At 41.5% G+C, this 14969-nt stretch overlaps 1 protein-coding gene across 3 annotated transcripts in view; it reads left to right on the top strand.

Moving 5' to 3' along the window:
• LOC102575030 (uncharacterized) overlaps positions 1 to 14969 on the top strand; it is a 45755-nt gene that overhangs the window by 9704 nt on the left and 21082 nt on the right. The window contains exons 2-3 of one of the 3 annotated variants that reach the window (XM_014607823.3): positions 10878 to 10922; positions 11515 to 11590. Coding sequence is in view for 2 of the 3 variants with exons in the window: in XM_019484221.2 (XP_019339766.2) it covers positions 11420 to 11590 (171 nt within the window). In the remaining variant the exon portion in view is untranslated. The other 2 variants (XM_006274288.4, XM_019484221.2) reach the window with 2 other exon arrangements.

The raw sequence follows: 14969 nt of genomic DNA, 5'->3' as shown, positions 1-14969 counted from the left end.
AAAGATGCCCCATTCTGCACTCACTTTTTGATCCATTGGCATATAACTTGGGAATGGTGGGAAAATATTTTTAAATAGAACAAATCTATTTCCATGACCTTACTTACCAATTCTTCTGTTCAAAGTGATTTAAAGCATTCAAGAGGGAAGATTCATTTAAACTATAATTCAAAAGAACAATAAGTAAACAGTTGCCAAAATATGAGGATTTAATAAAGAATTTCAAATATCCTAATAGTTAAGTTACTGACTGAAACCGTACAAGAGGCCAAGTAGTTGTTGCGTACCAGACTATGCCTTGTAATATGTTGGAAATAAGTTGCGCTCATGTGGTTAAGTAATTAAAAGCGCTTGATTTTTACCTTGTCCTGGCCTTGGATCAGGTTACTATGCCACTAATTTATTATGTTTATCCTAAATAATTTTTCATACTTCTTTCAGTGTGAAGAAATCTGACATCTATGAGATTTTTTTTTTCCAGCAAAGATTTCAGTATTTAAATCAGAAAGCTATGTTTGTAGTTAGAGCTTTCCCAAACTGTGATATATTAAATGTGCATGAACTTTGTGTTTGTTTTGTTTAACTCTTTAGTATTGTGAATATTGTACCCCAAATCTGTATCTAGCTAAGAAGTTTTTATTTTAATCTAGACTTGCTGAAGCATCCCTGACTTTTGAATTTAATCTAACATTAGGTGCTTTTGAGAATTGTATTTTGTTGAGTGAGAAATAAATTGCAAAGGGATGTGAAGGGTAACAAGAAGGGTTTCTACAAATATGTCGGTAGCGAGAAGAGGATCAGGGAGTGTGGGTCCGTTACTGAATGGGGGAGGCAACCATGTGACAGAGGATGCTGAAAAGGCTAAAGTGCTCAATGCCTTTTTTGCCTCAGTCTTCACAGGCAAGGTCAGCTCCCAGACTAATGCATGAGGCAGCACATTTTGGCAGGGAGGTGAGCAGCCCACAGTGGTGAAAGAACTGGTTAGGGACTAGAAAAGCTGGACATGTACAAGTTCATGGGGCTGGATAGAATGCACCAGAGGGTGCTGAGGGAGTTGGCTGGTGTGATTTGCAGAGTTGCTGGTCATCATTTTTGAAAACTCATGGTGATCAGGAGAGGTCCTGGATGATTGGAGAAGGGCAAACATAGTGCCTATTTTAAAGAAAGGGGGAAAAAGGAAGATCCAGAGAACTACAGACCAGTTAACCTCACCTCAGTCCCTGGAAAAATGAAGCAGGTCCTCAAGGAATCCGTTTCTAAGCCCTTGGAGGAGAAAGTGATTAAGAAGTCAGCATGGATTCACCAAGATCAAGTTATGTCTGACCAAGGTGATTGCTTTCTATGTTGAGATGACCAGCTCTATGAATGTGGGAAAAGCAATGGATGTAATACCTTGACTTTAGCAAGACTTTTAATACAGTCTCCCACAACATTCTCGCAAGCAAGCTAAAGAAGTATGAGTTAGATGAATGGACTGTAAGGTGGATAGAAAACTGGCTGGAGCATTGGGCTTAGAGTAGTAATCAGTGGCTCAATGTCTAGCAGACAGCTGGTGTCAAGTGGAATGCCTTGGGGGGTCAGTCCCGGGGCTGGTTTTATTCAATATTTTCATCGCTGACCTGGAAGATGGCATAGAGTGCACCCTCAGCAAGTTTGCAGATAACACCAAGCTGGGGGGGAGTAGTAGATATGCTGGAGGGTAGGGCTAGGATTCAGATTGACTTTGACAATCTTCAATTGGAGAGTTGGACCGAAAGGAATCTCATGAGGTTCAACAAGGACAAGTGCAAAGGCCTGCACTTAGGACGGAAGTACCCCATGCACCAATACAGGCTGGGGGTTGACTGGCTGAGCAGCAGCTCTGCAGAAAAAGGACCTGGGGTTTACAGTGGACAGTGAGCTGAATATGAGCCAGCCTTGTTCCCTTGTTACCAAGAAAACTAATGGCATACTGGGCTGCATTGGTAGGTGTGTTAGCAGTAGGACTAGATCTCCTGAGGCCCCTTTCAACCCGAACTTTCTATGATTCTAACAATCTTGCTAAACTTTCAATCAAGGGAGTGTCTAGAAATCTTTATCTAAAAACAGATTATTGGCTTTCTCTTGATTATCATCGTTTTCCACAGTTTAGAAAATTTTAAAAGCAAAGCATGAGACTCGGTTGCTTAAGTGATTGGACAGGAAGATGGAAATAAAAGCTGTTTTGAAAATGGTATTTTCTTGCTTTCCTACCCTTAATAGTCTATATGGTTTTATACAAGAGTTTGGAGAATTAAATATTGTTTATATATGATTTAAGGCCCTGTAAGTGTGTAGTATGCTAAAAGGATTGCTTTCCAAGAACTTGGGCTACAAAACAACTTTAATTGAAATACACTTTTGACAGAAGTTACCACTGTGTGTCTGATCCGGCATTAAATTATGCCGCCTGCACTGTCAGCTGCTAATGCTAATTTGTAGGATAAAAGTTATCCAGTTTTTGTTCCCTGTTTCATGTAGATGACCTCAGAAGGGCTGATATTCAGTTGCCCCAGGTATTACTTTGTGTTTTTAAAAAAAAAAAAAAAAAAAATGTGGGCAGAAGTAGCAGTAAATAAAACATTTCAGCAACAGGTTGTTTGTTTGTTTTTTTAATATATGACCAAAACCTTATTACTTGTTTTGTTTTATTTAGCTTACTACTGAGATACTTAAGTGTAAATAATTTATCCTTTTTAATCAGACTGTACTTCCTATCTGAAGCATTCAAAAGTTTGCCTTCTCTAAATCTAAATCTGCTGTTTTCAATAAATCTTCTACCATAGTTGACTGACTGGCTCAGTATAATGGGAAACTGAGGGTTATATTTCATAGTGATGTACCGTGGACATGCAGTAAAATTTTTTTGTATGAAAATAATTGTTGTACTTTGTGTACTTAGTCTAATTGAAAATTGTTGTGTATCCAGCAGCTCTTCCCTAGCTGTACATAGCTGCTCTCCAATTTCCCAGGTAATTAAGAATAAATGGAAGAGCTTACGGTTGCACACTGCTTAGTTCTCTTGCTTTTAACATGAAACTCCATTCCCCCACCCCTTTTTTTTTTTTAATATAGGGCTTCTGCCTGCCTCTGCTCATTCAATAAGCAAAGTTCTTCATAAACTAAATAAAATTTAAGTTAGGGATGAAACTCCAGTTATTACTTGTAGTGAAATCAAAGCATTGGGGTTTTTTTAATGTAGAAAGAAGCTGTCTAAATCTTTTAGTTCTCCAGTGTTTTGCTATTCCTGTTCCTCTGAAATAATCATTCTTTTTCAACATTGAAAAATCCTTATTTAGCAACCTTTTATTGTATTTTATAACATTTCACTTTGATTCACATTCTCAACCCCGCACATACACGCACTACTTTTTTTTTTTTTAAACTTTATTATAAAAATAAAAACAAACGGTAGAGGTACAAACATATAGACTGTTAGGGACTGGGAGGGACCTTGCAGATCATTGGGTCCAGCCCCTGTGCTCAAGGCAGGAAGACACCTGAGATCAAGAGACCCCAGCGAGGTGACTGTCCAGTCTCCTCTTCAAAACTTCCAGGATAGGTGCCTGCACCACCTTTGGAGGGAGTTTGTTCCACAGTCTGGACACCCTGTCTGAAGGAGTGTTTCCTGGTATTAAGCCTGAAGCGGCCTTCCAGGAGTTTTTATCCATTGGTCCTGCTCTTCCCCAGGAGTGCCCTAGTGAACAGTTGTTCACTGAGCTCCTGATGCCCTCCTCAGGCTTTTCCGGGGCTGAGCATAAAAAAACTCATCGGTGACGAGAAATGCTGTATTACCAGAGATTGAAATCCCCCTCCCCTCCATGCCCATTGTGCAGTTACAGATATAGGACCAGCTGTCCATCTTCCATCATGCAGAGTGACCCCTCAATGGCTCAGCATGACAAACTGTTCCACATTTTGTTGCAAAGTGAAGTGTCCAAATTCAGATGTGGCATACCTGGACCAAGAAGTGGAAGACCTAGAGGGCATCATCAAAGCCACCTCCTGTGAACTGGTTTCTGAGGATTTTCAGTCTTGTCATCTTGGCCTGGTCCAGCAGGAAATTGGTCAGGCAGATCATGCTTCACTTAACTGTTTGGTGTGGGATAGAGAAGATGTACATGGTCTCAGAGAAGTCCAAGTTCAGCATGCCAAAGAGGTTGCCAAGAGCAGCTGTAGCTGTAGCCAGGGGCAGTCCAGGTAGGCGTGGAAGCTGCTTTCTGTCTACTAAGCTGCTGTTAGGGGTTGGGGTTGTTGTACATGGTGGTCAACAAGTGCATCCACAGTGAAGGTAGTCTTCACTTCAGCCAAAAGCTGCACAGCAAACAGTGGGCCCAGCTGTTCAGCCAGGGCTTTGGTTGAGAACCCAGTGGGGTGAGCTGAGTTGAGATGGGTTACCTTGATGGTGTGCAACTGGACCACAAGCAGAGGTGAGGGTCAGTACCCTTGGCTGCAAGGCTAAGTTATAGACCAGGGGCTTCTACAGCAGCTTTGGAAACTGTAAGTGCCTGCTCTGTGGTCTTAGTTGGACCATAAGCCTGCCAGGCCCAGGTGAGGCTGTGGTAGAAGTGTGGCAGGGTGTCCCAGTTGAGGTGATCAGGATCCAACAGAAAAGGGTCTGATGCAGGAAAGCAAAAGCCAGCTGTTGACAGAGAAAGGGTCCACCAGCAAAGAGCAGGTGTTGAACGGCTTCATGTGGAAGACAACCCACCTACTTTCCAGGTTTTGGCCCTGACACCCTTAATTGGTGGGCAAGTAGGGGAGAGCCTGCTGTAGCCAGAGTTGCCTGTTTCAACCTGCTGGAGCCTTTTAAGGAGGTTTATTCATATGTCCAGGATGGTGCACCTGTTCCAAAGAGTAGCAGTTGCCAGATCGTTGATGATGAGGGCCCAGCCATGTAGTAAAAGCTAGGTAGGTGCCAGTGCCACTGCTGTAGTCAACCACCTCACCGAGGCCTTCCCAGTTCTTGGCTAGCCAAATGAAGATGGCAGCCAAATGAAGATTTCCAGGACTTTGAAACCATTGTGACACCAGGGCATGTCTGGAGGCTGAGCATTGACCCAAGGGTCTAGGAGGAACATGTCACTTAGCCCAGTTGGTATAGGCTGAGGAGGTGTGCTTGTAGGCCTGTTGATGGTCATCCAGGGACTGGACCTGCTAAATGCTGTCATCTTATTTGGGGGTCCAGTGACTGGGGCTGTGGTCAGTAGGGGGATCAGGCCTGTCAGATGCAGTCACAGCTCAGAACAGCATCTCAATGGTTAGGGCACAGCATTCTGGAGAAAGAGCAGCCCTACCAGATGCCCCTGTATTCTGGGAACAGAGCACATGCTCTCTGTTCTTCACGAGGCTAAAGGTGTCCTGGTACAGGAGCTGGATCACTGAGATGAAGACAGTTGTAAAACCAAAGGTGAACCCAATCAAATGCTTTTGCTTGATCCAGAGAAACAAGGCTAATGTTTGAGCTGAAGGGTTCTGCAGCTGCCAGAAGTCACACAATAGAAACAGGTTTTCTTGGATAGTTCTGCAGGTACACAGTAGCTCTGTTCAGGGCCTGTTCGTGGCCATGACCTTTTCAGCTGGTTGGCCAGGGTTCTGTGATTGGTACACAGGAGCAATACTAGTCACTAGCTCTTAATGTTTCTGAGATCCCCTTGGGCAGCAGTGTGAGGACTGCTCGCCAACAGCTCACAAAAAGGATCCAAACTTTGAGGCCCTCCTACAAGATGTCCAGGAGGTCCAAGCCAAGAGGGGGCCAAAAGGTCTTGCAGAATTCATTGGGTAATCTTGCAATGCCTGACTCCTCCATGGTGAGGCCATCAATGGCAGTGGTCAGTTCTGCCAAGGATACCTCCTGTTTGAGCTTGTTAGTTTCAGACATGGAGAGTTGGAAGAGGACCTTATGTAGGTCTTGGTTGGCCTCTAGGCAGGCATGCTCAGTTGTTAGCAGCTCCCTGTTTACTAAACTAGCATCATGCCCTCAGATCTTGACTGGGTCCATGTGCACTTGGCATAAAGGTTATAAAATGGCCAATGAACTTTGTTCTGACCATTTTTTCTCTAGGTTGAAAAAGAACATGATCAAGGCATCAGCTTCTGTGAGTTCTTAGAAGGGGGCTTGAGTTCTTGTACCCCAACCTGCAGCCTCTGTTGTCTTCTCAAGTATTTTTCCAGGAGCTTAAGGCTCTCATACAGCCCATGGTCATTACCAGCATCCCTCAAGGTAGCTTCAAGCACCACAATGTCTTCCTCAAGGCCTTGCATACTGAGGTGCAGTCTTGGGTTGTCTGCTATGTATATTGCTGGCAGAAAATCTTAATTTTTGCTTGCCCCATTTCCCATCACTGCTTCCAGGGGGGAAAGTCACTTCTCGAAACTGCCCAGGTCTGCGAATCAGTTGTGGAAGTAGGTATCCTGCAGGAAACTAGCACTGAGCACAAGTAGGGTGGTTGCCTGTGAGCCAAGTCAGGAAAGTCCATTTCATACCAGACCGGGCTATGATCTAAGAGTTCTGATGGAAAGATATAGCTTCAGCAAAGCAGATACAGGTGGTGTTTGATGGGGAGCTGATCCAGGTGAGCCATGGAGAGACCACTTGTACTTCCCCACACCTGGGTATATTGCCTCATGCTAGGATGGAGGTTCCATCATGTGTCAGGCTTGCTGCCGCTATAGAGTGAAAGGTAGATGGGGCTCTGGTCCATTCCTGGAGGGTGCAGTTAAAATCATTCCCCAAACGGAGTTGGTCATTGCCTTCAGGACATGTCTGCAAGAGCTCAGCCAACATCCTGGGAAAAAACACCCTCTCCCACCTTTCATTGGGTGCATAGGTGTTAATTAGGATGAGGAAGCACTGCTTCAAAGTGGATCAAAGTACTAGCAGGTGACCAGGGACAACGTCCTGAGCCACCACTGAAACCAATCTCAGTTTTTGCAAGAAGAAGATGGCAATGCCCACGGCAGAGCTTGTCCCATGGTTGAAGAGAGCTCTTTCTTCCTCTCCAGGCAGTGCTCCAGTCTGCCTCTCAGTCTTATCTGTGTGCGTCTCTTGCAACACAGTGAAATGTAACCATTTCTTGTTCAGGAACTTGGAGCTACTTACTTTCCAGAGTTCTTGTATTCATTCCCCCCGTCCCCTCCCACCTTCCAAAACAATTTAAGCTTATCAGATGCTACTCATAACTTTACTACTCATAACTTTAACACATTACCTAAAATGCACACTTATTGGAACTAGAAGGTACAATCTTATGCCGGTGATGGAAATTTATACAGCTCTGATTTTGTTAATCTATAAGGTGCACCTCTTCCCTTCCTTTGGGCTAACATGGCTAACCAACTGTCTTCTGTTTTTTGTGACAATGGTAGTAATATTTAAACATGTAGTTGAAATGCAGTTTCCATCTTAATCACCTACCTTAGTTGCCTGCAGCTTTCTGAAACTGATTTATTTTGGGTTGTATTTTTAATTGATCTTTAGACATGCATGTATTGGAAAGTTTCAGCAAAATTTAATTCTGATTTATTTTACTTCTGTGTGTGGGTGTGTGTGTGAACTTCTTCGTTCTCTGAGCAGAATTTTGCGTATGTATGATTAAACAGTGACTGAATCAGTTTTTGCCAAGATTGCTATTTTGTATTGTTGATGAGATATAAGGAACAAACTAAGTTGAAAGGTTATTGGTTTAGCAGCTTTGAAGTTGTGATCATGGAAAGCATATTCACACATGAACAGCTGGGGGGGGGTGTATTTTTAGGGTTTTTTGTGCTAGATCTGTTGCTTAGAGGCAAATAAGTTGCATATAAACAAACTTAATTTGTTTTTGTTTTTTTATTCCATTGAAGGTCATTGAAAGCTGAAAGTGTTGTGAAACCCTTCAGTGTGACTAGTCTTTTAAAATTTTTAATGGTATTTGGAAAAAATGTGCTATTTAGCCATGGCCTTTTGCAGAATACAGCAGTTAAAATATCATAGATTCTTCTACTTTCTGTTCCCATCTGTGCCACTGGCAAAAAATTAAAACATCCTGTTACAAATAACCATTTATGTTGTGGGGTTGAGGTTGCAATTGTGTGGAAAAGTTGTTGAGAAGTTAGAGAATGTCCAGCGAAAGACAAAAAAAGACTTGGAAGGCAAGCCATAGGGGTTGAAAAAAAATTAAGTAAGTTTAAGAGATTATATGGGGACCTGATAGCAGTCTTCAAATATCTGCAAGTCTGCCATAGCACACCTTTTTCTCCCTCACTGCAGAGAGCAGGATGTAGTACTTGTTTGGAATTACAGTAAATTGGGCATCAGGAAAACTTCTTTGCTGTTAAAACAGTGAGGCAGTGGAGTAATCTGCTTGGGAAAGTTATGGAGTCTCCTTCATTCGAGGCTTTCAAGAAGAGGTTGGATAAGCATTGGTCAGGTATGATTTAGGAGTAGCAGTGCCTAGAGTGTGCTGTGAGGAGCAACAGTTGGAAGCCCAAGAGATTTCCATATACACATTTTTCAGAGACCATGAGGAAGCTCTGCAGCCTAGAGCATGTGGAAGTCAGTGAGGACCATGCTGAGCAGCAGGAGAATGAAGCAGAGCTTCACAACTGATGGGGAAATGAAAGAAGATTTAAAAGATCTGATACGTTGTGAAGGGGATAGAATAACAGGGGAGGTCTGACTCTAGTTAAGATGTGTGATGCATGGAGTTGTTTGCAGCTCCTAGGTTGCAGTGCAGAATCAAGGGTGTTGGTTATCCCATGTTTCTGGACCTTGCTGGTTCTACATGGGGCTAGGAAGAATTTTATTCTCTTTCCTGTTCTTAAGGGTGTCAGGTTTCAGGGGAGTTTTTGTTCTGTTTTGTTTTCCTTAGAAGCATTATGTGTTAGCTGCAGCCAAAGCTGATTTTGACTGGGGTGTGCCAGTGCACATAACCTGATCAGCAGGAGCAAAGATTTAGGGCTTAGGTTTGTTCTCTAGGCTTCTAATCATGGTCATGATTAGTTTACTAGGGCAGTATTTTTCAACCTGTAGGTCATGGCCCACAACTGGATTGCAAGAATATATATGATAGGGTCATGAACAAACTTTAAAAATGGATTCTCCTTTAAAGGAGAAAAACATGGGAAACTGTGACTTCCCTTGCAGGCTGGCAGAGTTCCTGCCTGCAGGGAGCTGCTTGGAGCCCCCCATGACCCAGCCCCCATCCCACACACTGGGTAGCTGGGGCCTGTGAATAGAAGGCAGCAGGTCAGGATTGAGGGGCACTGAGGTCAGGACTGGCCATCAATGTTTATGAATGGGTCCTGCTACAAAAATGGTTGAGAACTACTGTACTAGGGTGCCTGTAGACATGGGGACACTGCTCCAACATGCTGTAGCTACAGAGAGTCAGAACAGACTCAATCAAGTCTTCTCGAGTATGCTAATTGGCATGCTGCAGCAGCTGGCGTGTCTCATGTACTCAGTGTCCCTGCACCTCAAAATGGCAGCGGGAACACTTTAAAGATTGTTGAACGAGCTTTGGTTAAAGTGCCCTCACTGCCATTTTGAAGCATGGGGTGCTGAATACATGAGACCTGGCAAGCGCTTCAGTCAGAGCAACTCTTGAAGCCGCTCTAATTAACCCCCCGTTTCGGAGCACATGTAAAGATGCTCCAAGATTTGATTTCTTTCCAGCACAATCCACCAACAGTTATCCTCTACTTTAGCTACTCCATCTGAACAGTTCATCTTTACAAAGACTGCGAATCATTTTAAACTTTTCCCCTCTGGGTCACGTAGTCGCTTTAAAGATGGATTATAGAAGAAAAATAATGGACTTGCCTAGTTGATACAACAGAGCATGGTTTCAAATCATGGCCTAGTCAACTATACCACAGTGCCATCTAGAGAGATTGGTGACATGTTTGTTTGTTTTTTAATATAGCGCCTTTGAGAAAGAGGTGGGGATTATAAAACCTGTTTTATGTATGTGGAAGCCAGTGGGTTTTTGCTGGTTGAACAGTAGGCTGCTGTCAGCTGCAGTCTCCCAGTCTTTCTTACTTCAGTTCTAGAGGAACTTTGCATACAGCTAAATAAGTGCAAGTGACTTCATTCTCCATATTGTTCTCTCAAGGGTCAGAATAAGTTTAACCCACTAAATCCCAGATCTCTGTATTTAATTATACCAAGCAATTCCTGTCTCTGCTGCATAATTCTAGTAAGTCATGTAACCTGTCATGAATATCCCTATTACCAAATCCCTTAAAGTGTCTCTTTGCTCAAGAGGTTCAGAATTTGAGTTTACTGTATAGCTTCATAAGACTTACTTACATGTGTGGCCTATATCTTAACAACTCATTCTGAATATGCATGTACAAAGGACATGTAAAAATGGTTTTCAAAGGCTTGCAACTCGGTCAAATTGAAATATTTTCACCAAAATATTGAAAAACACTGCTCCAACTTTAGGATTTCTCCACCAGACTTTATCCTTTCCCTTTTGGCCTATCAGTAATAGTGCTGTCTAAAAACATGAGGTATTGGCTTTAAAGCTATGTACAATTTTTTTAATGTAACCTTCGTATTTTTAAGCTATTAAGGCAGGGAAAAAGACTACTTCAAATGTCATTTTTTTTTACCGTTACATGCAGTTTGAAATTTGAAAACATTTTTTCCCCTTCTAAACGTAATAAAAAATGTGTTCATTTCTTGTGTTGTGTTTTAAGGAGGATGAAGATCAGTTTTATAAGGAAGCTCTGGTTGCAGGATTAAATATGGAGAGCTAACTCCTCTATATGCATTTTCTGTAGTTATGCTGTTATGAAACATCTTTTATCTGAGAAGTGTTCATTCTGCATTTTGACTCTCCTAAATAATACTCCTGATTTTCTTTCAGCATCTCTTGAGCGCCTCGTTTCCTGTTCCCCTCTCCCAGTAAAAGGTTAATAATTAACATTATTAAAATGTGTAATATTGAAACAAAACAAGAAATGTTTCCACAGTGATGGTAGAAAACTTTTTTTCCCACTTATTTAAAGAGAAATAATTTAAGAGTGCTTAAAAGGACATGTTTTTAAGGTGCTCAGCTCTGATTTTGCACTTTAATGAAGGGGCTAGGTTTTCAAACAATAGATGTTGAACGCTTAAGAAAACTGGAATAATTTGTTTAGGTGCTCAGTTGAAAGCCACTGAATACTGATTTTTTTTTTTTTTTTTTTAAATCTGAACATGAATGTGTTGATGGAGCATGGAAAACTAGAAACCATTTGTATCTTTCATCTTGTGATCTAGGAGTAATAGAAATTGATGTTTATAAGACATTTCATGTATCTTGATATTTATATCCTGGCCAGAGAGGTTAGTACTATTTCGTACTTCAGTTGAGGAAAGATTATTTTGCAGAAGAAGAAGCTTTATGCCAAAATAGTGGGGGTTTTTATGTGGGAATGCAAATCTTTTGTATCAAGTAAGTGTAGTTTCAAAGCATTAAACTATTCAGGAAACTATGCTGTTGGTTTTTTTTTTTTTGACAGATGGCGGAGTTTGACACCAGTTGGACAGCCCATACCAGGAACTAGATTTATTGCATTCAAAGTGCCTTTAAAAGGGGTATGTCTAAAAATGCTATTTCAATAAATCTGTACCAGTAGCAGTAGAAGGAATGATGGAAAATAACATTGTCATGCAAACTGCAGACTAGACCTGAAATAAAAATCAGTTAAATTCTTTTGCATTAAAATTATTTATTATATTGTCCTTTACATAATTCCTTTTTTACAAAATTAATATTGATATTTCAATACACTTATTATCTTATAAATCATATCCATCTCTCTAGCCAATTGGCACTGTTCATTTTAAATATTAATTCATTGATTACAGTGTTTCTGAAATATATCAGTTAAGTCTCAAGCCAGTTTCATCTTTGTTCTTTCCTGAAACTGCTGTAAAAAGATTCCTAAGTCTGGTGGTTTTTATAATTAAATAACTTTTCTACTTGACAGAAAAGCCCAACATTAATTTAGCATGAATTACAGATTAAGGCCACTTTTGAAAAGGTGCATACAGATGTGTGTCTGTCTCACCTGTTACTGATTTCATAGGTCTGGAAAAAAGTATTCTATTTAAAAAAACGTTTGCCTAACTGGCCTCTAATCAGGTTTGATGCCTTCATTGGATTCTAACTAGTATACATTTCCATTTTAATCTCTTAAATGCGCCAAGCCAAATTCTCTTTTTTTTTGAGCTTGTGCCTTTAAAAACTTGAGGGTAGAGGCAGTCATTGATCTAGATTTGATAACCTTGTAGATATATTAAAGAATTTGCATATTTGACTACATTTTTTAACATTCACTTATAGCCTGATAAAACAGTGCTTCAGTTATGCAGGGGAAGAAAGCTTATGTTTTTGGGGGGGAGGGGGGTTGGTGGGGGGAGGTTAACTGTCCTTATCATATATGAGCTCAGCAGCTCTATAAAACTAGATACCTTTCTTCCATTGTTTGTCCACACATATTCCACTCTAGTTATGCATGTGCTCCATGTGCAGAAAACTGACTTCTTTTTGAATTGCAGTGTGCAGTGGGGGCCATGCTTGCACCTCATATGAACTCACAACTGCTGTAGCAGAAAGTCTAAGGAACCTCAGCTAGCATTTGATTCCTTCTTTCTGTAGGCGATATGAACTGGGTAGCAAATATTTAGTTTGATTCTCTTTATTATTGGTCTTTTCCTGTTATCAGCTGCAGCCTTTCATAGCAGTGGCAGACACTGCAGTACCAGATAAACTTATTCAAAAGCTTTCCATGCTGAAATTCATAGTGTTGGATGGGTGTGATCTCTAAGGGTATGATCTCTGTTTCTCTGCTTTTACTTGATATAGCATTAATCCTTTCACATAGTCCCAGTATCCTAATTGGGATTGCATAATCTATGGTGGGAGAAGGTCTGTGCCTTTGCTGTGTCTTCCACAGAGCACAGTGGCATGTCCGTACCCATCTATCCTCATTTTCCAACATGGGAAACTCATCTTGGCCATTTCAAAACTCTGGGCTTCAAAAGATCTGTGTAAGAAGCTATGCCACAAGTATACTGGAACCCAGGTCTATATGATTGCTTACAAGGTTTTCCTACCCCCTCTCTGAGGTTTCACCATTCAAATTTGGACAGACAATGCTACTGTGGTATACTGTGTCAACAGGTATGTGTGGATAAATGATCTTTCTCATTTTGTCAAGTGGCAGCACATCTTTGGAATTACTATGCTCCATCACATTCCTTTGGAAGGGATCCACCTATTCATTCTACAAAAAAAAATCAAGCAAGACCTACCTTGGAATTTTCAGAGAATCAAAATTGTCAACAACATATTTGTCCTTGACACATTCCTTTACTGGGTTTGCCTGGCATTTTGGAGGCTTTTGCTACCCATATCAGAAATAGATATTTCATGTTTCATTCTAGAAGTGAATGTGAATCTGGTTTTCCTGCTCAACAATTTTCTCCTACTTCCATGGACTTCAGAATTCTTCTGTGATTTCCCCTTGATACCTGGGTTTCTCAAAAACAAATAAACAAGAATACAGAATATTGTTGGTCTAGTAAAAGATATCACCTCTGTCCATGAGCCCCGATTGCAAAAATACAGAATACAGATATGGCTCTCTTGCCTGATTCATCTGTTAATCTATCTGCTTTGACACCTTGCCTTTCTTCCAGGTCCAGGGCCAGATCTGATCTTGAATCTAATGTCACTACATGTAACAGCCTGAACGCTGGTTGGATAATTTAGTTATCCAAGAAATTAAGGAGCTGCTCATCTGAGATCCAAGCTAATTTTGAAGATCATTTGATAATGATCTTCATTAGGCATTCAAAGCTAAACAAAATATCTTTATAGTCCAGGTGTCTCAGCAGCTGCTTTCACCAGTTCCAGCTTCATTTTCAACTCTTCTTATAGTATTTAACCAGAAGTAATCTGCATCTTTCAGGTGCATATAATAGTGAAGTCCTCCGACCACACATTCGGTTTAGGATTTCACCATATTTTCATCTTAATTGTATGTAGATTTTGGAGTTCTTGCCTGAGAAGAAGCTTCCCCTTTCCCAGGATATCACCCTAGCTCTTAGTGAATAAATAGAATCTGCCTTTGCACTCTTGCCAACCTGTCATCTTTCAATGAAAACTCTTTCTATGGATTATTTTTGCCAGGAGAAGGGGAGAAATCCAAGTTTTCATGACCAGACCTCCATACTCAGTATTTAAATAAGATCCATTTTTGTGATTTGCCACAAGATACTCTCAGATATCTTTATCTCAGCCACCCTATCCAGCTGCTAGCTCCCTACAGCTAAAAGCCATTCTTCTCTTTTCCCAAACTGTTCACAGAAAGGGTTATCATTCACAGAAAGAGAATGTTCTATCCAGCCCACCGGTAGTCCTGTGGACTATCCAGAGTACAGCAGTGCAGAATTTGGGTTCTCTGGACACCAGTGGACATGACTGTCAGCTGTTGCTCCCTGACTCCTCACTGGTACCCAAATGCAGCTTTGTGCAACCACGCACCCCCATCTCCGTGCTGCTGCCCAACTAGAAATCTGCACTGTTGGGCAGCAGGTGGAACATGGGACATGTGATTTGCCCAGAGCCACATTCAGGCAGCAGCGTGGAATTCTGGCCAGTTGGCAGTGCGAGGGGCATGGGTCAGCACAGTGTCGAGAACCAGCACCAGCTGCCGCAAACCCCTGGGTGCTTGCCGATGCATGCCCCCTGCTCCACACTGTCCAAATGCTTGCTGTTCCACATGGCTGTGTGCAGCCACATGGCCCTAGACCCATGCTGCCTACTTTATGCTGTATTCATGTTTTCTTCTCCATTATTCCTTTACTCAGATTTCGTAATCAGAGGCCAACTTTCGTAGTACTCTTGCAGTCACTCTTTTAAAGGACTCTTTTGGGAGTCCTTTTCCCATCTCCAGACTTGAACTAA

The sequence above is a fragment of the Alligator mississippiensis genome, chromosome 6 (assembly GCF_030867095.1).
Source record: "Alligator mississippiensis isolate rAllMis1 chromosome 6, rAllMis1, whole genome shotgun sequence".
Classification (NCBI taxonomy): Eukaryota; Metazoa; Chordata; order Crocodylia; family Alligatoridae; genus Alligator; species Alligator mississippiensis.
The sequence above is the reverse complement of the archived record's forward strand: the minus strand, read 5'-3'. Positions and strand labels throughout refer to the sequence as shown.